Genomic DNA, 25,799 nt, shown 5'->3' on the forward strand with positions numbered 1-25,799 from the left:
CTAATCCAGGTTTCCCTCTTCTTGGTTCTTTTTTCTTGTTCTCCACTTACTTTTTGTTCTTTCTATCACCTTATGTAACATTGGCATTGCTATAAAATTCCAGAGGACATTGTGAAAGCACAATCAACATACGAACTTCAAGTAAATAAACACATGCATTATAATTTCTATATGCCTTTGGAAACTTTGTGATTTTTTCGTAGCTGGTAGTTTTCATTCACCTACCCTCTACCAATGCCTTTCATTTCTGCCAGAGGTACGAGATTTCGAAACATGAGAGAGAGAGAGAGAGAGAGAGAGAGAGAGCCTTTGGCTGATATAGATGACAGTTCAAATTGAGAGAGAGAGAGAGAGAGAGAGAGAGAGAGAGAGAGAGAGAGTTGAACATTGTTATTATAGTATTTGTATAAATGGAAGTTTTTAATAATTGGGGAGAGAGAGAGAGAGAGAGAGAGAGAGAGAGAATATAAAAGTATTTGTATAAATGGCAGTGGTATATAATTCGAGAGAGAGAGAGGAGAGAGAGAGAGAGAGAGAGAGAGAACTACGCATCTGTCAAACTCAGTCATACAGACGACGCCATAAGGATGACGTCATTATTTAAAGACCACTATTTTCATTGTTTGGAAAAATGATTGACTATTTGTTCTTTCTACAACCTTAGGTAACATTGGCCTTGCTATAATGTTCCCGAGGGCGTTGTGAAAACACAATGTACATACGAACTTCAAGTAAACAAACGCATACATTATAACTTCTATACATCTTTGGCATCTTTGGCTTCTGTTTTCTTGTTCTCCACTTACTTTTAGTTCTTTCTATCACCTTATGTAACATTGCATTGCTATAAAATTCCAGAGGACGTTGTGAAATCACAATCAACATACAAACTTCAAGCAAATAAACACATGCATTATAATTTTTATATGTCTTAGGAAACTGTGATGTTTTCGTAGCTGGTAGTTTTCATTCACCTACCCTCTACCAATGCCTTTCATTTCTGCCAGAGGTACGAGATTTCGAAACATGAGAGAGAGAGAGAGAGAGAGAGAGAGAGAGAGAGAGAGAGAGAGTTGAACATTGTTATTATAGTATTTGTATAAATGGGAGTTTTAAATAATTCGAGAGAGAGAGAGAGAGAGAGAGAGAGAGAGAAAGAGAGAGAGAGAGAGAGAGAATAAAAGTATTTGTATAAATGGCAGTGGTAAATAATTCGAGAGAGAGAGAGAGAGAGAGAGAGAGAGAGAACTGCGCACCTGTCAAACTCAGTCATACAGACGACGCCATAAGGATGACGTCATCATTTAAAGACTGCTATATTTTCATTGTTTGGAAAAATGATTGACTATTTGTTCTTTCTACAACCTTAGGTAACATTGGCCTTGCTATAATGTTCCCGAAGGCGTTGTGGATACACAATGTACATACGAACTTCAAGTAAACAAACGCATACATTATAACTTCTATACATCTTTGGCAACTTTGGCTTCTGTTATTGTAAGAGTAGATTTCGTTCATCTACACTCTACCAATGCCTTCTATTTCTGCCAGACGTACGATAGCTCGAAATATAAATGAAAAATCGCTATAGATATGCAAAATTAACACACAAAGACGATTTTGTCAAACTCAGTCATGCAGACGACACAGTAAGGGTGACGTCATCATTTAAAAACCTCTACATCTTCGTTATTTGTAAAAATAATTGGCTGAAACTTCTAGGGAGTATGTACGACATGTTTACGCATACATAGAAGCAATAAAACGATTTTCGATTTCTGAAAGTTGTTATGTCAATACCCCATGGCGGACGGTCCCCTTAACATGATAAATTAATACTAATTAATAATCCACATTTTACCTTTAAAGAGAGATGACTGGAGTGAAGGAGAAAAGAGAGGATGAATAGAAGGATAAAGGGGTTACTGCTTGGAAGAAGAATCTCCTTCCCTGAGAACTTCTGGTAAAATATCAGAAGTTCTCTTTCTTGAATGAAGTTCACTATCACAAATTGAATCACTTAATTTATACATTCTGGATACTTGATCGTCTTTTTAACAACGGCGTTGAATTTTCATTAGGAACTTATCGAAAGGCGTCTGCTTTTGCCTTTTCTTTAAATTGGCAAGGAGAGGAACCACTGCATTACCTGGGTAAACATGGCATGAACACTGGGCGGGTGGTGCATAGGTACCGAGCGTCTGCTTTCTGCAGACCGTGTGAGTTTCATTCGTACTTGCCCACGAAAACTGCTTAGATGGTGCAAAATTTTTGCTTGCATGTTGGTGTAATACTCATAACTCAATTCAAATTTTTTATGGCCATACAGTATTCCAAATGGCTCATATTCAAAGTATCTTTTAACCTAAGGTACAACTGTACTAGTTTCCAGAAGGCCCCATACTTTTCCATCATAATTTTCAACACTATTTGCAAAAGAAATTCAGACATGTACTGTATATGCTATTAATAAAAACACATGAATATGAACAAAATCTATAGTTTAGTTACCTTTCACACAAGAAAAAAATCACTGGTACCTTCTTTCAAAAATTATATTTTCCTCCAACCTATATTTACTCTATGGATAGAAAATAGTTCAGTGAGATTTAAATATTATGGGGAAATACACTATATGGATGAGTCTTGACTAAACCCCTACTGTCCATTCAAGGTTAAGACCATTACAATTTTAACAGTGAACAACCCAACTTATCAGTTAAGAGAATCACTATTCTAAACTTTCCATATTCACTTCCAGAGAAAATAAAATCATGGAAAAAAATTCACTTTTAAAGTTATAAAAACATTAGTTACCTGAACATGATCCACTTGCAGATCTGGATCTGCAACTGCCTGGGTAAGCAACAGATCTGACTGAGCTAAATAATCTAAAACACTGATGTATTCACGCTCCCAGGCCTGTGCTTCTTGGACACGACCTTCTAATCCAGACTGTTGTTCTGATGCCTATAAATGAAAACAAAAACTCTTATGAAGACCAAACAAAGACAAGTACAATCAAATGTTTTAAAGAAATTTTTCTTCTGTAAATAAAAAATGAATCTTTATTTAGGTGAAAAGTGAACTTGAAGTAAAACATCTCTCATGCAGAGGGCAATAGTAGTAAGGTTGGAGCTCAATTGAAGTAGATAGCAACCCTCTAATAGTGAGAGAACTATTAGTTATGGAAGAAGTGCATCTGAATTATTCATATTACCTACTAACTTAAAGATGAAAGATTGCCTAGGATTTAATTCAAGGATTAGACATATCTTGATAAAAACGGAAGAATAAGAAAAATTGCTACACTGAGCAATATTACACTACAATCAATAATGCTTAAGGAAACTATTAATATAAGCATTCATTCACAATGAATGACAAGAGTATTTCAAACACTGGTCTAATATCTATTGAAAGAACAAGAAGGTAGACAGGCATCTTTGAATTGCAGTATTTTAGAATTGTTAAAATGATGAATTGAAACAGGATAAAGCTGAAGTAGCTAGAGCCCAGACTTTGTGTGCTCTTACTTTGGAGGAAGCTGAATCCTCCTCTTCCAATAATGAATATCCCATTTTAACCATTTCTTTAGGTTACAAAGCTTTTGTTTTTTTTATTGACTGTACAACAAAAATGTGAACGAATATAAGTATTAACAAAAGAATTTGACCGACTTCATGACACTTACTATATAGTTCTACAAACAAGACAATATTTAAATTTCAGAATTCACCCCCTAAACTTTGAATCATAAGTGATGTTTATTAGTCGGCTAGCCTTGGCGTCAATGCGATAACCATCGACATATATAGAAAGATTCACAATGTGAGATAAAATGATAATAAAGATAATAAAACTATTTTTACCTTATACATTACTGGCATGTCTTTATAATAAATAGTCTAATTGAATAATAATTCCACATAAATTAAATATATTTTTTCTATGTGAGCCCATCCGAGAAAATGTTAACATCATCAGCAGATTTTGTCGTCATCTGATTCTAGCCACTGCAATCAAGGATATGCACATATATGAATATAAAATATTACTCTTAATATAATTTCCAAACTTATTAAAAATATCTCCCCTATATACGTAATAAAGAGCAAGTGTCTGGCTATACTGTATATATAAATATATACTGTATAAATATCTTTCCAGTCAAACTCGGTGGCGTTGTCGGATATATAACTACAGTCTCTCCCCATCCCTCGGTTATGGGGAGAGGGTGTACTCATACCCTGATAAGAAGTGTGCATATCTATTCAAATATTTGGCCGTAATTTTTTACAGGTTGCAAAGTTTTTATATGGTTTACTGCTATTTATCATAAGACTAGTGTACGCAACCTGTAAAAAAAATTACGGCTAAATATTTAAATAGATATGCACACACACGCACCCTTCTTATCAGGGTATGACTACATCCTCTCCCCCTACCTGAGGGAATGGGAGAGACAGTAGTTATACATTCGGCAATGCCTCTGAGTGTGACCAGAAAGATATTTATACAGTATATATTTATATACAGTATATTTATACATACAGTATAACCAGACACTTGCTCTATTACATATATAGGGGAGATATTTCTAATAAGTTTGGAAATTATATTAAGAGTATTCTTTTATATTTATATGTGAGTATATCCTTGATTGCAGTAGCAATTAGTATCATAAGTTATCACTTGGATGTGTAAATGCATTGGTTCATTTCTTCATTGTGATAGGCAATTAAACACCAACAAAACAATGATTTCCGATTTTAGACGGCATTTCTAAGAAAAACATGACATAAAATTGCCTAAGTATATTTTGAATTTTAAGTATACACTACGTAAAAAAAAACATTTGTAATAACATCTTTGGATAACCAATATTTGATAAGAAACCTGCTGCTGCAAAAGCTAGCCTAATCATAAATGGTTTTGTAATTGAGCAATTGTCTCATAATACAGATATAAGATAAAGCCATAAAAATTTGCTCTAATCTTTTACCATGTCGTATCTAAAGATGGTTCTATATGCAGAAATATATCTTTATAGAGCTCTAATAGGAAAAACAAGGCTATTTTTTGTGGTATAAATATGGGTTTCTTTTCTATACAGTACCAGGGGAAGGTCCCTGACTACAATATAGATAAATGAGGATGTCTTTTTTTTTCTACAAAGTGACTAACCAAGAACCTCAATTACGGTACAGAGCATTAATTATCCAGTCCCTCATGAAAAACTTGTGAAAGACTGCCTTGTAGCCTATGATGACATATTAATCTAGTCTTTCTATTTCGGAGAGAATTAAAAATTGATGGTAAAGAAAAACTTCTCTTCTCAACAGATGATAAATAAGATGAAAAAGAACAAGAAAATTATGAAGATGAGGATGAGTGAAAATATGGCAATGATGACGATAATGACGATGATTAAGGATGATTAAGATTACAGTGATGATAAAGATGATGTCGATAATGAAAAAGTTTACAATAATGATGATGTCGATAATGAAAAAGTTTACAATAATGATGATGTAATGAAAAAGTTTACAATAATGATGATGTAATGAAGAAGATTAAAATAATATTACAGATTATGAAGATAAAATTAATAACGATGAAGAGCATAAAGATGATGACTATGATAAAGATAATAAAGATGAAAATGATAAAGAAAGAGATGATGAAAATGATATAAAGGTGATAAAGATTATGACGATGATATAAAGATGAAAAGGATTAAGATAAAGATGATGATTACAATGATGAGACCGAAGAGGAGCATAATAGAAAAGATGATGATGATGATGATGATAAAGATAAACATGATAAAGATGATGATAATAAAAATTAAAATGATAAAGATAAAGATGTAGGTGATGGAAATGAAAATGATAAAGATAAAGATGTAGGTGATGGAAATGAAAATGTTAAAGATAAAGATGAAGATGGTGTACAACATGATAATGAGGATGGAGAAAATAATGAAGATGAACAAAATGATGAAGACAAATATGAAGAAAAGGATAATGAAGATGAATAAGGATGATGATAAAGAAGATCAAGACTGGAATATGATGATGCTGATAATGAAGATCAAGAGTAGAAGATGATGATGCTGAGGAGTATAATAAAGATGATGATGATGATGATGAAAATGAAGATGGTAAAGATAAAGATGATTATGGTGATACTGAATTTGAAGACAATGATAAGGATGAAGATGATGATAATGATACTATATAGATGATGATGAGGATGAATATATTGATGATAAACATGTAGATAATGATGACAGAGAAAAGGCAAATGACACTGATGATAATAAAGAGGATGGTGTAAAGGATATGGATGATAGTTGTTTTCTTTATGTAATTTTTACTCTCCCTTTACAAGATTCCAATATCAATTAATCTACTGTCCCTAAAAAGTAGTCAATGTAAGTGTGAAAATTATCAAAAGGCTAGCAGTATTTCAGACCTAGATCTTGTATTATTATAAATTGATATAAAAGGAATTTTGACAAAGGAGAAATCTATTTCTGGGCTCAACCTGTGTCGCTCCATGAAATGATCCTTACAGTACCATTTCTAAGGTATAAATACTGCTAAATATACCAGAGAAAAAAGTTGCATGGAATGCCAGGAATATACCCAGCTCGCTCACCCTTATAGAGTGTCGGTATAGTAACTGGGGCGTGTTAAAACCACTATCAGAGGTCCCTTACCAATGAGTCTTCTCCTTCCTCAACATCCCTCATTACTACGAGGTGCCGTTCTACATCCAACTACGTACTGCCTGCTCCTATGGCTACTGCCCCCCCGCCCACACCCCTACCACTACCCACTCTCTCTCATCATTCCTTACTTAGCACCGTGATAGTCAACACACGTTCTTTTTTAACATAAAGTTTATGATAAGAAAAGAATGTGAGATGATGTTACAAAAAGGATGTTGGTTGCTATTGTATTTAGTTAAACCAAAATGAAAGTGAAAAGAATACAGAGAATTATAATGTCTGAGGTGATGAAAGACAAACATTAAAAATCAACACTTAAAATATCAGTAAATGAATAATTTATAAATTAAAGCATACATAAAAATAATTCAACATATGAACCAGCGTCATATTTATGAATGAGGAATTTAAAGTGCATATATGAAAAGAGAACAAATTCTGACCTTGTTAGGATTCTGAAATTGTACCTTTCTTTATATAAAAGTATCATTAAAAGATGAAAAATAATAACAAATTTATAATAAACAAAATGGTAAAATCTTTACTTAGCATTGTATTGAAAATTTACCTTAATTCCAAACAATTAAAGTACTGTATAACAATGTATACTTATCAAAGATTTATTGCTTTTAACTCTGATCTCTGGTTTTGTGTTATATTATAAGGTATACTACAGGAAAGCAATTATTCACCTTTACAAGTTCTTAATACAAATATGGCATGGTATTTTTTTTCTCTATCTCTCTACTGTACAGTATTGCAATTGACCTAAAAGCTTATTAATGCAGGTATATGGTTTTTATTAAATGATAGCCCGCTGTAAGTATGTACGTAACTATTACGCATATGTTACATATAAGGTGAAAATCAGATGTATATAAAAATCACCTTGGAACAAGTTAACGATGTAGGGTGGCATATTACAGTATATCACTATTACTATTTAAATAATTTTTCTCTATATCAGCTCCTCTGACTACTAATGACTACCATTACATTTTACAGTTATAGTAACCTTCATGTCAATCAATATCAACATCTCTCATATTCTTGACCAAAATATTTAATGGATTAATTGTAACACCATGAAATTTCTAATGACTACATTTTCATAAAGCTACCACGCTAATCTAATAAGGAAAATTGCTTTACAGATATATAATCAAAAACTCTTAAATATAACATCATATAAGAATATAAATTCTAACTACACATTCCATAGCTGTAATATAATAAAAAAAATATCTCACTTACAAATACTTGATAAAAAAGACCTGTAAGCTTTGAAAGCATGTTGGGAGAGAAAAAAATGAAATGAAACCAAAAGAAAAAATTATAAACGTATTTAATAACTCCATTCAGATCAAGTACTGTTTCTTTATAATACAACCTGCTTACTAATGGTCCAAACCACTTTATAGGAGAAGAAAAGTTATGATCTCAACAGGATGAGTTTTCATGTCATTCCCATTTTAGTGGATTTGTAAATTATACACTGCACTAATATAATTAATATTACTGCCAAATGGCTAAAAAAAAATCATCAACTGAGTATGTATAGTAAAAACCTCTTCAACTATTAAATGCAACTATTAGATGGTTTCCTTGGAATTGCAAAGTTTTTTTTTCATGAAAGGATTATTCTCAACAATACAATATTACACTTAACATGTAACAAATAAATCTACACAACAAAATACATAAAGCTAGTCTTACCTGAGCGTTGAGTGTTTCAAAACGAGTTGAAAGAGACTGGGTTGTCTTCTGAACTGTATCTGCCATTACATTTTCACTTACAAGTGATTCTGCCAGCTTCCTAATTTGCTCTAATCTTTCTTCATTATGACTATGCAAAAATATTTCCAGTTCCTGAGAAAAAAAAATTTCAACTTCTTAATACAATCTATTTTTTTCACAAAAAGATACACCAATTACAGTTTACCTTCCAAGTTCATGGATGTTAATAGTGCTTGCTTGCCATGAAGTGAAAAATCAATAAATAATTCTTGGCACCCAGGAATGTAGCATTTGACCCTCCCATAGCTAAGCTAGGCTATTCTACAATTTTGGTAAAAATGTAACCATAAAATCAACTATCAACACCTCTTGTTAGCAACAGGTGGTTTCAGTGGAAGAGAAATGATAAAATGAACTATGGACACCTCAGATTATTTTAAAAAATTATTGGTAACTAATCAATCATTAGTACTGTACCTAATAAGAAATTTTTCTTTATGAAAATTATCACTTCAAAACTTACCCAGTATTCATGTGCTATATACTGTACTCTATGTCTCAGTATTAATGTGACAGCCAAAAAGAAAACTCAGAGGACTTATGGGTTTCAAACTAGTCCACCCTGAGCACTTACACTAAGCCCCCAATAAAAACCTTGCTAATCGTATTTCCATATTCAACCAGTGTCACATAATTATAAGCCAATGGGTGGGTGTATACTGAGTAAGTATTGAAAAAATAAGGTTTGAAATTATAATTTTGATAAAAAAATTTCTTATTTCTATAATCACCTGATGTTCATATTGCTTATTCTCCAGAAGCTTGGTTTAATCGACACTCACTAGTAAAATCTTTTAAATTTTAAAGTTTTCCCATTTTCTTTCATTACAATAAATACAAATCATCAAAAAAGGAGTGGAATCTTCTAGCAACAAGTGGTAACAAGCCCAAGGCTGCCACATCAGGTACTCTGTCTTTAGTTATCTCTGTCGATCAGTCATAACCACATGCTCTCCCCATTTCTTACATACTATGTATTAAAATGTCTTCCCCTCATTTAAATAGCAATTATTGCCTGGAATGTGCATGGGATTTACTTCGAGGGAGATCATGATCTACTGTACATTCTTTTTGTGTATTTTGTCGGGGGGGCCATACTATATACTATGATTTAAATAATCGTTGTGAAGAGTGTTTCACTATCAGTACCAGTCATGGAAAAGTATGTTTCAATGGTTACCAATAAAATTAAGTTTTAATCACAAAAGGAAACTTACAGTTAGTTCAGGGTTAAAGCTAAAGAGGACTTGACAAATTGATTATAGCAGGGATGACGATAATGACATGCCTCTCCACCTTCAGACAATTCACATAATCAGCCAACTTTAGATAGCGAAGAGCTTCATAAGCTCTTAACATAGACAGCTTGCTTTGTTAAAGTTGAGAAGTCCAGGGAATCTTCTTTTAAAAGCAGTAACTTTGGTCATAGCTGTCATTACCAAACTTAACCTAACTCCACAAAGTGAGTCTGCTATTGATTGCGTTTCTTTCAGTAAGGTTCTGAAAGTTTGCTACACAGTGCAGATTAAAAACCCTCTCACACACCCTAAATTCTTTAATCATATTAGACCCTTCTAGTATTAAACCCTTGCAATGATACAATCTTAGTTGCTCTATAAGATAACTAGATTGTGGGGTAGATGACAGTGGGTAGTCTGGATCCTAATATCATTCCACTCACTACAGTAAGCCCTCCTAAACTATGCCTTATTATATAGGTGGATGGCATGGCATATCGTACACTGTAATTCCCTTAAATCTTGTTGCAGTCAACAAAGCTTCACTTAAATTCAGTGGGTTCTGCTACCTTGCAAGCTTGGAAACTAGTTCATCACGGGTTAATTCTAGCACGGTAAATGTGGGTACTAGTACATCTACTGCATGCACAGCATCCCCTTTATTCACTCCAGTTGTAAACAAGCTTGGATATCAGCTCATTTTCCCTCAGCTCAACCTTCAATACAGGAAGATGGAGGAAGCAACCTTGAAGGTGAGGAATTATCTCATTTTCAAATCTTACGTAGACTTATTATTGAAAAATACTCTAGGTGAGTAAGGTAAGTTTGGAAGCTATTTATTGTTCCAAATTTGCAGAAGTATCTACAGTATTTCCAAGACTGTTTATATCCCTCAATTCTCAACTTTGTGGAGGATAGAATCGATATATTGTTGTCTCAGATTCAGAAAAAGGCTAGCAATTCAGGTTCCCATCTAGTCCTTAAGCCCTCTATAATGTATTGAAATGCTGACTTGTGCAAGATGCACCAGTTGTATATTATCTTAGATTTCAATTTGATTTCCACTCTTGACCCCATCATTGCTCATCATAAACAAACATCTACAAATTCAGGTTTTGCAAGTTGACTGACTAAAGAGATCCTGTTTTGGGGTAATTAAGAAGGAAGTGTCCTTGAATTCACTATCCTTAGCAGATTCTACAAGTGTTTATTGCATTTAAGTTGTCTTCCCTGCTGAATCTGTTATTTTTACAGGACAAGGAGAGCACTGTGTTTTAAATTACCATTGGGAGAAATACAATGCTGTAAACAGAATGACAGCCTAATGATGACCGAAAAGATTAGTTATCCTTTGCATAGTGGATAATGATATGACATGCCAATACTCCCTTATCCGTCAAATTAGTGATGAGTTCATAGATCTTAACTTATTTAACTTCCTTTATTATTCTTAGAAGGCGAGCGAGCCCTCTCTTGTGGAAGGCAAGTCTGACTTGTCTACTCGATTGCTTAAACTAGCCTGACTTCCATAGTTGAGTCTAGTGGTCATAAATACATAAGTGTTCCTTCAGTAAGGGTTCTTAATGTTCACTGCCCCTTACAGAATCGAGTTCCTCTCATAAAGTCTCCAATTCTATTTTAAAAAGATCATTACAAGCATTTTGAGTATGAAGTTTGGTGATGTACCCAATGAAACTTTGCTGTTAATGCATACCTGAGATTGGGTATAAAGTATAAAGGTTGGGTTTGAAGAGAAGGACATTTCTCTCTGGAAGTTCAGATAGGACAGTCTTTTGGAATGCAGTCTACCTTAGGCTCTGATATCTCTGATCTCTCCCATACCTCTGATCTCCTTTTGAATATAACTTTGATTTGTGCTTGAACTGTTCTTGAGGAGATTTACCAGGTCAATGAGTCTAGCTTTACTTTTGCCTTGCTTACTAGAATAAATTTGGAAAGGATAAAATTTGATATATATTATATCTAATGAATAGAATACAACTGCTTTAAACTGTACAATACTCTGCTTTGACATGTGCTCATCCAAAGGTCATGCAAAAAGTGTAAAATCACTTACAATTTCAATGAGAGAACCAATATTTCATAGAATATAAGCTTGAACTACAGTAAAAAATATAGGTATAAACTGGGTATGTAGAAAGGAAGTCAAAATGGCTGAGGGAAGTGGATGAGAGAGGGAGCTGAGGGCACCCATATAGTGCTAAGATGTCATTTCAGCTTGAAGATGATTGTGCACGCTCTTCTTCCAAGCCCAATCCTTCACTTCCTTATCTTTATATATAAAAGATATATTTTATGACAACCACCACTGTTCATAATAAAAATATAAACCTTACCTCCACAAATTATGCACTTAGAAACACAGTTCACATGTTTGATGAATAGACTTTTAAAGACTTCATTGCCAGTTAACTCTTGATTAATGCTACATACAATATTAATATTTTGCAATAACTGGTGCCGTGCCCGAGTTTGGTCGAGTCGAAAGAGGAAAAACTCAGAATCAAGATAATACTGATGACTTAGAAATAACAATAAAAAGTACTAAGAAAATTATACCAATAAACATCCTAAGTACTGTAAAAGCACTTTTTAAATATCTACTAACAATAAAAAAATTATCTGCTTGTGCAAAATTTAAGTGATGCCAGATGAATAGACACATGCTACTGTACTAGCACAGACATAATGTAAGCACTCAGTACTACTTATTTAAAAACCTATAAATTTAATCTTCTTTTTCTTCTGTCATGCTCGTACTGACTTACAAAGCACATAAATGCTGGTAAGACTCGCTGAAATAAAACTGTACAAGGTAACAACATATACTAGTACTCTTCTCTTCATACCAAATACACTTAAACTTTGAGTAGCAAATATCATATGAAAACAGTTGTAAACAGTATGACTTTGTGCCAGAAGCAGAATCATTTTTACAACAGTTCCTTTGTTATTTTAGCACAAAGTTCTGTTTTGTTACTGTCTATAGTTTTATGTGAACATTATGGTTTACTGTGTATAAAAATGTAATGTCTATGAAATACAAAAGAATATAAAATACTGTAAAAATTAATGATTTTGTGAAGAGAAAGATGATTATATCTCTATATTTAAAAGAGAGAGAGAGAGAGAGAGAGAGAGAGAGAGAGAGAGAGAGAGAGAGAGAGAGAGAGAGAGAGAGAGAGAGAGAGAGAGTGTGTGTGTGTGTGTGTGTATGAGTATTTATGATCATAAATAGAACACAGGTACAGTAATTAAGGAATTCAAAGTAAATATTTTTTTTAATTTTCTATAGCAAAATTTGTAATAAAGAAAATTAAACAACTAATAGTAATATGAGAGTGTTAATATGATAAAAAAAAATTATGCAAAGAATAAGAACAACTCGCTGTGAACGCCAATAAAGGTGCAAAAAATCCTTCTTCCTCAAGGTCAGAGGTTAAGAGTACAGTATTTTGAAAAGTAATAACTATTATTGTTGCAATCCCACACACATAACTATAACCTCCACTTACTTTGGATTTCCCTCCTTAACCAGCAAAATAATGGTTAAAAAAGAATGAAGAATGTTTTTTTTACATGAACATAAAACTTTGCTGAAAAAAATCATACAAAGAGGGGACATACTTAAATAAAATACAGAATAGACAAAACCCGGAAAAAAAATTATCAATAACTACATGGATCTCATTTTAAAACTTACATCTAAAGCCTCTGATATTTCTTCCGCATCAGCAGCAGACTTCGTTGATTTCTCAAGACCTGCTTGAAGCTGGTCAAGCCAATCTTTTTCTTCAGCACAACATTCTGTCAAACACAAATGAAAAAATTAGAATGAAACTAGTCATCAAGGGAGTTCTTTCTCTATGAAGCAAACAAGAGAACATTTTCATGCATTACACCTAAGGATGCCTTGATAATTTACTGACTCAGCAACTTGAATACTAAATGGTGTTTCAAAAGAAAGACTTATTTTGAAAACAAACTTTTTGTACGAACAAACTATTTCCTTGAATAATCTTAAATGGTTCAAGGAATCAATTGCCTATTATGCAACAAATTTACATGCTCAGCAAACAGACTATTTACAAGTTCTCATGCCCCTTTTTCCATCAAAACCTCTCATTTCAATTGGATATTGGTTTATCATAAGAGCTACATTTTGGTTCATATTAAGCTCTCTTCTACATTTTGGTATTTATATTCCTATTTATATTCCAATGATTATGAATTATTTTTCAAAACACATCCCCAACATATTAGTCATTACCAACAGTGTATTCAATTTGAATTTTGTCAGTGTTTCTATCTATTTTTCAAACACCATACATGATGTATATGCAAAAGTTACAACTACAAATTTTATAAAATTTGTATTTTTCATAGCTATACAAACCAAAGTCATTAAATTTGTAGTTAATTCCTACACATATACAAAATTCCGAGTCATTTAATGGGGAGCCATTCTTAGGTGGTAGGAAGTCTTCGTGCTATAAAAGGTCTGCCCTTTCACCCAAGATATAAAAGCAAGATATAAAAGTGAATTATTGGTGAACAGTGCAGCCAGCTCGTACAAGGAAGGGCCTTCTGTTCTATTCCAAAGAGCTTTACCAGGATGAAGTGATATGAACATCAAGTGACTTTTAATATCAATAAATGCAATATACTAATATATCAGTCAACAAACACAAAGCATTCTTACCTGCATCAGGGAGATTTTAAGTGAGGCCTTCAAGTTTGATCAAAATTGCCATTCACCTTTATACTCATAAACACCCTTATAATGCAGAGTAACTGAAGCCTGGATAGAAGCAGTTACTCATTCCATGTGAGCTTAAATTAGACCATTTGTTGTGTAGCAACAATGGGTCCTATAGAAAAGGGGTCTAAGGACCTGTGTGCGCAATCTTTAACGTAGTGGTTTGTAAGTGGTTTGTCTCTTCCATACTCCTGTTTTTTGAACTTGAGATAATGAGTGGTTTTTACAGAATGCTAGGGTTGCTAGGGCAAGCCCACATATATCATGCGCTCGAGGGGGGAAGCCTTTGGAGACTCTTCCTCTCAGGACTTATAGGCTCTCATGATGATTTCTCTCAACCAAAAAGAGATGGTATCTCTGGAAACCTTTATGGAATGGCCAGTGCTCAACAATAAATTGGAGACTCTGAGCCTGAGATACTGCGTCCTTTTAGATATTTACAAACTGCTCTTACAGGACATAGTAACATGTCATCCGGGTCACCAGTTACCTCTTTGATAGACAATATTGTGAAAGAGTCAAATCTGATATCATTATCAACTGGATTTTGGGTTTTAGCTACAAATTCAGGAACAAAAGACAAAGATAGTTCTCTACACCCATGGCATGTGACACAAGGTGATATATACCATGCAGTTCACTCACGCGCTCCTCTTGGCTGAAGCTAAGGCAAGGAGGAAGACTGTCTTCAGGGTTAGGTCTCTGTCTAAGGCTTTATGCATAGGTTCATAAGGGGCTTTCTTCAAGGCCCATGGCACCTTAGTCACATCTCAGGAAGGGGGTTCAAGTTCTCGAGGAGGGCAAAACTGCTCAAAACTCCTCATCAATGCCGAGAGTTCCCAAGAATTTGAGAGGTCCAGCCTTTCAATTTCACTCAAGGCCTGGCGGTAGCCTTTCACCGCAGTGACTGAAAGGGCCTTCGTGTTCCTTAGAAATACTAAAATAACTGCAATCAGGGGAATAGCGCCCTTGAGCGGAGATTTATTCCCTTTACATCACCAATCACAGAAGATTTTCCACTTTGCACGGTAAACTTCTGCGGTAACCAGAAAGCTGCTTCTCAGTTGGTCTTGAAAAGCCTTTCTTTCAGAGGAGACGCTGTATAGTCTTCAACCGTAAAGGGATAGGCAATGTACATTTAACTCCCCGTTAACACGAGTTCTGTTAACACAATTTCAAAGTTACATCATAGACTGATAGCACAGCCGCTATCTTAGATGTGATGTCTCTTGTCCTGAGGGAGCTAGGTTTGCTACACTACCTATTGAACAGCTACCACAGGTCCTAAGGTAAAGGTGTCCAGTGACTTCTGGATGCATTCCAATAAGTAGTGTGTCATGAAGGTAGTCTGATGCTTATAGACACCTTCTTTCAATACTTGACCCACTGAAAAGTACTTCTAAAAGGCAAAGGTAAATCTGGTATTCTGGCTTTGTGTGATTGAAACAATGGTAATTGTCTTGTTCCCTAGTGAGAGCATGTGTCCAAATTTATACACAAAGCCAGAAAGAACAGTTTTAGAATCTCTTAGTATTTATGTACTAAGGAAAAAATAATACTCCAACCCAGACCCCCGGACCCTATGAACAGGAATGAAAGCTATTCTAGTCGTCTTTGTGAGGAAGAGCTGAAGAAAGGCTAGACTTATGGCTGCCTGGCTTCAAGATCCTGGCCACTAACTCCTGAGACACAGTAATGGGTACCTTCCATCATTCAGAATGATTAGTGACCCTGGAAATAATATTTCGTTGCCTAGTTGCTTCACTGGGCTACCCCAAGCTGGTAAATTCCTATTGCTCTATGGCTTTGAACAGTCCCAAGAAGAGGCGAAGTACACCTCTGCACCTGACCCATAGTCTAGCCAAGACATCACCTAGAGGCTTGCCCTGGAAGCTGTTTCCAAGTTGGCAGACTCAAAAGCTGAGATGATGGCAGCCTCCTACCTGAGACTATCCATTGATGTTTCTAGAGTCAGGGTTGTACCTCAGTATCAATAGGCCGAAGGGAAGGATTAGTTTCCACGGGTGCATAAAATCTCTCCTGCATAAAATCTCTCCTGCGTGTAGAGTGTCGGTGGCAGAATTTTGTCTGAATGGCTTGCTCTGAGGAAAATGCTTCCAGAAAGTAAAGTGTCTGCCTTCTTTATTACTTTGATAGCCAGTTCAGACAAGGGTGGTTCAAAAAGATTTGAGATAAGCAGTTAATGGAGTTCTTGTCTGTCTTGACCAGAACCCTGAAAGATTCCCCTAATGTGTTAATTTACCTGATAATAGCAAAAACTTCAAGAAGGTTGCTCCAGATTCAGGGTTTTCTGCTTTCCCTGGAGCAGGTCTCGAGTCCTGATCAGCAGGATATGTCGCTAGAGACTCGTCTCCCAAAACTGCAACATGGAGTCAGAAAGATGTTTGAGTTTTTTCCTTTCTGCTTCTAATATAAAACCTGGCATGTATTCCAATATGGTGGTAGTCATGATCAAGGGGCTCTCTTCCTTAGCAGCCATAGAGGTGTTCTTTGACCATAAGCAAGCTTCAGGTGACTGGTTGAAGATGTGTATTGCTGAAGGGCTCGGTCATCACTCTGGAAGGACCTGTGGACTGTTTTATTCTTGGGTTTCCTTTCTAAGGTCGAGGAACTCCTTCAGTCAGGTTGAGCTTAATAGCAAATGGAAAAATTAATAGCAAACAGTATGGTTCTTTCCAACAGATAAGCGCTTATCACTTGGGGAACCACCAAGATTCAGCTTGTGCTTTTTCTAGTGAGGGCAAAATCTAAAGTGAGTGCTTACCCACATGGGTGCACTTGCACACACGCAGGTATACACGGTCAGGAGAATTTTCTACTGCTCTTATAAGTATTCTGGTTGGGGAGCTTTTGTAAACAACTGTGTGCTCAGAAATGGAAGGATACACACAAACATGAGTGTACACCTCATCGGGAGTGTAAATGTTCAGATTCGATATAGCTTCTAGGTGAGCACTGAATATATATGAGGCCATAAGAAATAAAATGCATGAGCATAGGAGCATAAGAGAGCCCGGAGAGTACGCCTCACTACGTGAGGGTAAAATTATTATAAGTTCACTATTACGGCCCTGTCAGTGCTGGTAAACAAACGAGCGTGCTTGGCAAAAATCATGTGCATGTATAAGAGAGTAACAAAGAGGCGAAGGAGGCTAAGTTCACACGTATATGTGAATACAGAGCAAGGTGCATGGGACAAGAGTGTCAATTTCATATGCAAGTTTATCTTCCAAAGAATAAAAAATTCTTAGTGACAAGCTCCTCTTCTGAAGAATGAAAAGCACTCTGAGGCAAGTTCATCTTTCGAAGAATGGAGCACATCATAGCAAGTTCCTCTTATGAAGAATGAAAATTGCTTTATGACTAATTCATCTTCTGAAGAATGAAAAGTGCTTTGTGGCAAGTTCCTCTTCTGAATAATGACAGGTAAGGGGCGGGGCTCCTTACCCTCGCTCCACCTGTCATTAACAAGTTTAACGGCCGTCTAGCTCATGGGCTGAAAACTGTTCCCTATATAAAGGATGATGGTTTGCATTCGTGTACAACCTAATGATAAGGACAATAATGTAAATAGTTTATAATGCTACACATATAATTTTCTTTGTATATCATCAGCTTTTGAATATTATACTAACTTTTAAAATCTTCATAATGCTGAGCTGCATTGGTAAGAGTTTTATACTTGGAGTCGACCTGTGATACTACTTCAGTCCAACGTCCATTCAGCTGTGTAAACTGACGAGCTAAATCTTCATGAGTTGCAGCAGCATCTAACTGCAACATTTCATCACCTGAAAAATTACAAAATTTATATTGTCAATGAAGGGTTACAATACTTTTGCTTATTTGTGGCGCTACATATATATTTTATTAACAATTAAAAAAAATATGATACACTAAAAACTTCATTAAAACTAAGTATATATCCTTCTAAGCAATGTACAGTTTAGTTGATATCTTAAAGCAAAATGGATATTGATATTCACAGTTGTGGTAGCCAATTGGAAATACCCTTGCCTGGTATTCTATTGCACAGGAGTTTGAGACCTGCTTAAGCTCAATTAAGTTTAGCAGTGTCTACAACCTCACCATCCTTGTAAGCTAAGGATAAGGGGTTTGGGAGAGCCTATAGGTCTACCTGCCAAGTCATCAGCAACCATTACCTTGCACTCCCTGGTCCTAGCTTGATGGAAAAGGGGTTTGGTGGGTACTATATATATATATATATATATATATATATATATATATATATATATATATATATATATATATATACATATATATATATATATATATATATATATATATATATATATATATATTATATAGGTCCCTTGAAGAGGCAGCATGGCAGCAACAAGATAAATTCTATTGTTTTATTTTCATTTTGAGTTTATGAGGTTGCTACTTCTGAAGTCAGAGCACTTTAATTTTCAAAGGAAGACTTTTCAAAGGTAATATTCATAAAAACAATACTGTATTCACTACTGTATATGTCAGCATACTGATTCCAAGAATGATGGCTGGAATGATTACGATGTAAAGAAGTTAGAAAACTAATATCAGTGAAAGGAGAAATGAAAATTCTGGTGGAGTAAAAGTAAGACATCAAAGGATTGAGTCAACATGCAAGCCAGAGATGAAATGGCAGAATATGTGACAAAGATATTAGACTAAATCAAGAGAACATAACAAGGAACTCATAAATATGCAACCTTCCATCAAGACATCAAATCCAACATTTTGATAAACAAAGTACTAAACAGTAAAGATTACACATATCATTGAGTGTGGTACAAAATTTAATATTTCTTTTTGTGATATAAGAAGCCCTATATGTACTTCATCCCTTCAGGCATGTGTTTTAGGCCTCCCTATATAATTTTTAAAAAAATCACTGTTAGATACAAGCTTCCAAATCACAGGAGCTTAGTTAATAAAGCAAAAAGACATAAGTCAATGTTATAGGGTTTTAGTTAAATGAGCACAGCAACAGAAAATATTCTTTTCCAACACAAGTCTCTGGTAATTTCTCATGACACAAAAATACAGTACTGTAGTTTAAGAAATTAAATGTAAACCAGTTAGTATATTTTCTGTGTAACCTACCTGCTTGATAATGGTTCATAAGTTAGTGATCCCTATACAGTAACAAACTGCATGTATGGATATAGTATAGCAAATTGAGCCAAGTTATTAAAACAATTCTTGTGTGATCATAGTTTGTAATTTTGAAAATAAAATAGAGCAGAAAAAATTACCAACTTCATTATTTAAATATCCATCAGATATAATAAAAAACACTAACTTCATTTCCCAAAAACTTACCAATGTTGTTAAGAGCCCGGAAATCTTCGCTGTGTTTACTGATATCATCCCTTAACTGGCTAAATGTTTCTATTGCTGAATTTAGTTCTTCCTCTTTATCTGTGTTAAGACTGGAGGGAATTCTTTTTTCTACATCTTCTAGCCAGGCATTAAGTTTTTCTATGTCTTCATGAACCTGCAAAAGAAGACATTTAAATTTTTCAATTATCATATGCATACAGATCAAACCTTTGGAAGATCATAAACCCTTGGTAAAGCTTTTAAAATTGTGTAGTGTATACTTATTTATTTTTTCATAAAGACAGAGTTCTTATTTGTATGGTATATACCTTGCTACGTAGGACTTCACTAAGTTTAAAATCTCCCCGTATCGGTATGAATATGACAAATTTTTAAAGTAATTTGTATTTTCCTAGCCATACAAACCTAAGTCCCTTAATTAGGGAGATTACCTTAGGGCGACCTGGAATCAGTCATTAAAATTGGATAATAAGCAGTTTTAAAATAGCTACCAACTACATAACTTTAATGCAAGACAGGAATTTATTTCTTTTAATAAAGAAATATTTTCTTGAAAGAAAAATATAAAGCTTTTTAAAGAAATCTCTTTAAACATAACATAAGATAAGTACTGTACATGAAATATGTCCCACTATGATTTCCAGCCCCTGCAATTTTTAAAGGATTCAGCACGGTCAGAATGAAAAAAAGGTTGACAGGTGTGAGTGATTTATGACTTCAGGGACCAGTGGTAAAGAAAGTAGAATTTACTGTTTAATCTGGTGCATAAACATAACTTATCAAAATTTGAGATAATTATAATTGCACTAATTTCACATCACAGTGATAGTACTGTACATTAAATTATCATTTTGATGAGTGTGATTGTCTTACTGTTACTCCCAAAGAAAGTACAGTATATTTTAAACTTGAATGCATATGAAACCTGTTACAGGTTTAGGGGGAAATCCAGAGAAGATTAGGCTAGTTGTTTGCAGTGGGGATGATGTTGAATATGCCAAGCCAGTACTGTTCTTTAATAAAGTACAGTAATAAAGGGATTTTGACGAAGGAAAAATCTATTTCTGGGCGAGAGACCTGTGCCGCCCAGTGAAATACTCCTAGAGCACTATTTCTAAGGAATATAACTGCTATATATTACCAGAGAAAAAAAGCATAGGAATGCCAGGTTGAACCCAGCTCGCTCACCTATATAAGGTGTCGGTATAAAATACTGGGGCGTGATAATTCACAACCAGAGGTCTCGCACTATTTAGATATCACCTCTTCAAAATCCCCGCCACAGCGAGGTGCCGATCAACACTACTACCACTAACCCAACCCACGCCAGTGATGTCACTCCTCATAGCACCCAAGGTTTGGGGCCCATGTTGGGAGGGAAGTCAAGGGAGGGTTCACTGGGCGGCACAGGTCCCTCGCCCAGAAATAGATTTTTCCTTCGTCAAAATCCCTTTTCTGGGCGCCGAGCTGTGCCGCCCAGTGAAATAGTACCAGAGAAATGGTCCCAAATCTTAGAACAATACCTGAGGAAGTAAAATCAAATCCAAAATAACAGGTAAGAGGATAGCAAGACATAGTTGATTAAGGTTCACTATGTTCAGGAGGAATCACATTCCCTGCTGCCACTGTAGCAAATATAAGGCTTCCAGAGGTTCTAAGCAGTGGCGTTTAAATACTGTTGGAGACTTCCAGCCTGTATATTTAGTAAGTCCAGTGAAGTTCATAGTAATTAACTGAGGTAGCTACAGCTCATATATCATGGACGTGAGGGAGTGATGTGGGAATGATTCTAGGTAGCCCGTTAATGAAATGCAGAATCTTCTGTCTGAGTCCTTTCAGGATGATGGTTCTTCACCTTCTCTAATGGGTAAGGGCCCTGAGGACTGAACGGGATATATGTTTAAGTAGGCTTCCAGAGTGTTTACTGGACATAAAGATGGGTCCTCCGGAAGTGGGACAATCTTCCAGGGGAACCGTCTGTCCTGGGGGTCCTCATTTTCGCTAAAAATCTTTTGTCAGGGGAAAGGAGTACTTCCCCTTACGAGAGAAATTCAATATGACCTGGATCTCTAGACAAGGCTGAAAGTTCTGATATTCTGGCGCCAGAAGTCAGGTTCATTAAGAACAAGGATTTCCTAACCAATGGAATATAATGGCAAGTCTCGTTAAGAGTGTCTGAAGCCAACTTAAGTACGTCATTCAGAAACCAGGAAACTGAGCTAGGGTGAGTTGATGGTTTCAATCTGGCGCAGGTTCTCGGGATGGATGAGAAGTATGAATCTGTAAGGGCAATATTAAAACCAATTGTAAAACCTTCAAGGCTGACTTAATTTGTGGTAATAGTACAAGTCGCTAAGTCTGATTCAAATAAAATTCTGAAGAAGGTTACTGTCAGATTCATAGTCATCGTCTCAACCTTTGAGTCCCTTAAAAACAGGCAAGTTTCATAACAGCCGAATCATACTGTCGAAGGGTGGATCCCCTCTTATCTGATTCTAAAAATAACGTATTTGAGGATCAATATCTGCACCTCTTGAGCTGCAAATTTCATAAAGTACATAAAGGTAGGGCATTCTGAATTTGAGGAAGCTAACACACTGCGAGTTGTACTGCTTGTGTTAGTATTGGATTGGGGATCTGTCGAGGTGGAGACCCAGTTCCACCAGAAGGGGAAACCCGTTGTGCTTGGGCCAGATGGGGGCTACTAGAGCAACTTGGCGTTTGAAAGTCCTGAGCTTGTCTAACACTTTCATCGACAGATTTATTGGTGGGAATAGGTAAATTCTCTCCCAAGTGTTCCAGACTAATGATATTGCGTCTGTGGCGTAAGCCCGAGGATCCGGGCTGGGAGCTACGTAGCACTCTAGTTTGTAGTTGGACTCTGTTGCAAACAGATCTATCTGGAGATCCGGAACCTGAGAAAGAATCCAACTGAAGGACTTTTGGGTCTAGTGACCACTCCGACTCCAGCGGAGTTGTCCTCGAAAGTGCGTCCGCCACTATCTATCTAGAAGAAACCTGATATGTTGGTTTTTGGCTGGAGCCGGTTGCTTAAGGTCAAAAATACCGCCATGGCCTCTAAAACATTGATATGAAGTTGGCGGAATATTGTCGACCATAGTCCCAGGACTTTCTTGTACTGAGAATACCCCCCCCCCCCTGTTAAGGAGACGTCTGTGTAAATGACGAGCTTGGGGGTGGATATTGTAAGGAAACGGATTTGCCAGATTTTGACCTTTGTCCATGGTTGAAGTCTTTTCTTCAGAATTGGTTGGAGTCGAGCCCTTTGTCTCGATATTACTTGTTTTCCTGGAGCACCATACTCGGCTTATATCTTTCAGTCTGGCCTTCAGTAGTATATCTGTTACTGAGGCAAACTGGAGGGCACCCAGGATTCTCTCTTGATTTCTCCTGGAAGACAATTTGTCTTTGAGAAAACGTATTGTGTTTTGCTATATCGTTCTTCTTGGCTGTTGGGAGATAGAGTGTGGGAGCATAGAACCCATTGAATCCTAACCATTGAAACTTGTCTTCGGGACCAAACGAGATTTCTCGAAGTTGATTTGGAACCAAAACCGTTGTAAGAGATTATCACTCTGTAGTTGCTGTGAGGCAGTTTGCCTAGCTGAAGCCTAGAAACGGACGAAAATGCCTTGCTTTCGGAACATGATAGCAAACGTCTGCAAGATCCATAGAGGAGGTGACGGCCCCACAGAGAAGCAAGGTCCGCACCTGAGAGATGGTCAGCATGTGAAACTTGTCGCATTGAATGTAAGAATTCAGAAACGACAGGTCTAGGATTACTCTTCGCTATTCTGAGTCTTTCTTTGGCCCGCTGAACAAGTGATCCTGAAATTACAAGCAATTTACTTTCTTTATTGCTTCCTTTTGCAATAGATCGTTTTCATATAAGACTAGCTCTTCCGTTGGATGTTGATGAAAACTGGTTGGTGAAGGGGGCCTTTCTATCCAACTCCACCCCAGACCTTTGGAAATTATACTGAAAGCCCAAATGTTGAACGTTCAACGGTTCCGGAAGATGTAAAGTCTTCCCCCTACCTGAGAACTCCCAATGATTTGCTGCGGATTTACCTTCTCGGCCTCGAGAGTAGCTGTTGCGAAAAGTTCCTCTCGAGCTAGCGCCTCTGGGGCGCTGGTAACCCTGGAAAGCACCCTGAGTTTCAAAGGTGGGCCTAAGGACTGGGGAAGTAGCATAGGAGGTAGTTGCTACTTGGGACTGAGGAACCAGCACGTATTGCTGTTGGGGTTGACCCTTCGAAGTGAAGGGTTGACTCCCTTGTGCCACCGGGATGGTTTGAACCACCTGTTGGGACCGCCGGTTTGGAAGGAATGGAAAGATCTCAGACTCTTTCTACCTCGAGATTGGTTGCTGGCCGGTTCGAACTTGTGCTTGGGGACTAAGCCCATCGAACCTTGAGGCTCTGATTGACCCTAGCAGCTCCACTGACGACGTTGTTGACTAAATCCTCAGGGAATAGAGTCAGGGCTCCAGACTGGGGCTTTAATGAGCTTGTTAGGCTCATGTCTGATAGTGGCCTCAGACAAGACATGCCTACAGCAACGACGTCTGGCCGCAAAGAAGTCGTAGGAATCAGACAGTAAGGTTTGAAGTAATGACTTCGTCAAGACCTTAAAAGGTGGTTCTTCTTCATACATTAAAGAGGTCTTTTCTGCCATTGTAGCCGAGTTGATAGGTCTACTCAGGCGCATACAGGCTTCGAACTCGAGGCATATCAGGGATTCCGGAAGCCTGGGTAGCCACTCACTGAACTGAATGGAAGCACAGTCAGCGCTTAATTTACCCGAAGTGAAGGTCGCCGGGGCGTTAGTCCAGCAATCGTGATCCCCCGGGGGCAGGAGGGAAGTCGGATGCGTTTCCTTCAGCTGCGGTAACGACTTGTCCTCGTTTATTGCCTGCTGAGCAAGGTCCGATATCTTAGTGACACACGGAGTAGGGGTTTACTCCTCCACTAGAAACATCGTGTACGGGCTCTTGTGAGGTGTTAACGTAGTGTTAGCATACTCCAACTCGTTTAAGGGCCGGACCCAGGTGGACTGAGCCTGCCCCTTTGGGTACATTTTGGTTTCTTTGGGGACCTTGTCAAACCTTACGAGTGTCTCCTCGGTAAGGCATGCGAAACCAGAGAGAGGGAACTGTAGACCCGGCGGGTAGAATTCAAAATCTTCTACAGTCCGGGTGCCAAACCCTTCGATGGTTAACATACCATCTTTGAAGGGAGAGTGCAAGGCCGCCCTCCACGGATTGCTTTCGACGAATTCCGGGAGCTTAGAGGCATCCGGGATGATATATTGTGCTGTTGAGGTAGCCCATAACAAATGAGACCCTGTACGAGGCTATCTGGTTTAGCACTCTCTCTTCCCCCTAAAGGGCAATTATTCCATTCAATTGTCAAGTTCACAGAGGCGCCAGGAATCTTTCATCATATAATTCCTGGTGACTTGGTATGTGACACGAGGTTTGAGCCAGTGAGCTACAGAGGTCCGTAAATTATATATATATGTATATATATGGATAAATATCAACACAACATCGTGTTCAAATAGAAATAAATTTCTACCTCATCCATGGGATCGGACGCTGGCCTCTTCTAATGAAGGTCAGGTTGAAACCAACCATGCCACGAGAGGCCATTGCATCAATCTTGAAAGGGCTGCCGGATCGAAGGGAGCCTCCGGGGTCGTAGGTTTCAGGCCGGGCTTCGCTCTCGACCCAAGAGAGGCCTTAACTGGTTTGGTGATTTGGAAGACCTGTGAGTCTTTGGTAGGGGCTGGCAGGTAGCTTTAACTTTAGGGACAAGGACGTGGCCCGACATCAGCCACGTGCTTCCTTGAA

At 36.8% G+C, this 25,799-nt stretch overlaps 1 protein-coding gene across 1 annotated transcript in view; it reads right to left on the reverse strand.

Annotated features, from left to right (window-relative positions):
* Nucleotides 1–25,799, reverse strand: part of LOC137634906 (microtubule-actin cross-linking factor 1-like) — a 1,614,628-nt gene that overhangs the window by 1,451,182 nt on the left and 137,647 nt on the right. Inside the window, exons 23-27 of the mRNA XM_068367453.1 lie at nt 19,904–20,078; nt 18,211–18,366; nt 13,499–13,602; nt 8,456–8,608; nt 2,818–2,970 (exon numbers count right to left, since the gene is read on the reverse strand). Of these exons, the coding sequence (XP_068223554.1) occupies nt 2,818–2,970; nt 8,456–8,608; nt 13,499–13,602; nt 18,211–18,366; nt 19,904–20,078 (741 nt within the window). The remainder of the gene's footprint in view (nt 1–2,817; nt 2,971–8,455; nt 8,609–13,498; nt 13,603–18,210; nt 18,367–19,903; nt 20,079–25,799) is intronic.

Source organism: Palaemon carinicauda, chromosome 45 (assembly GCF_036898095.1).
Source record: "Palaemon carinicauda isolate YSFRI2023 chromosome 45, ASM3689809v2, whole genome shotgun sequence".
NCBI lineage: Eukaryota > Metazoa > Arthropoda > Malacostraca > Decapoda > Palaemonidae > Palaemon > Palaemon carinicauda.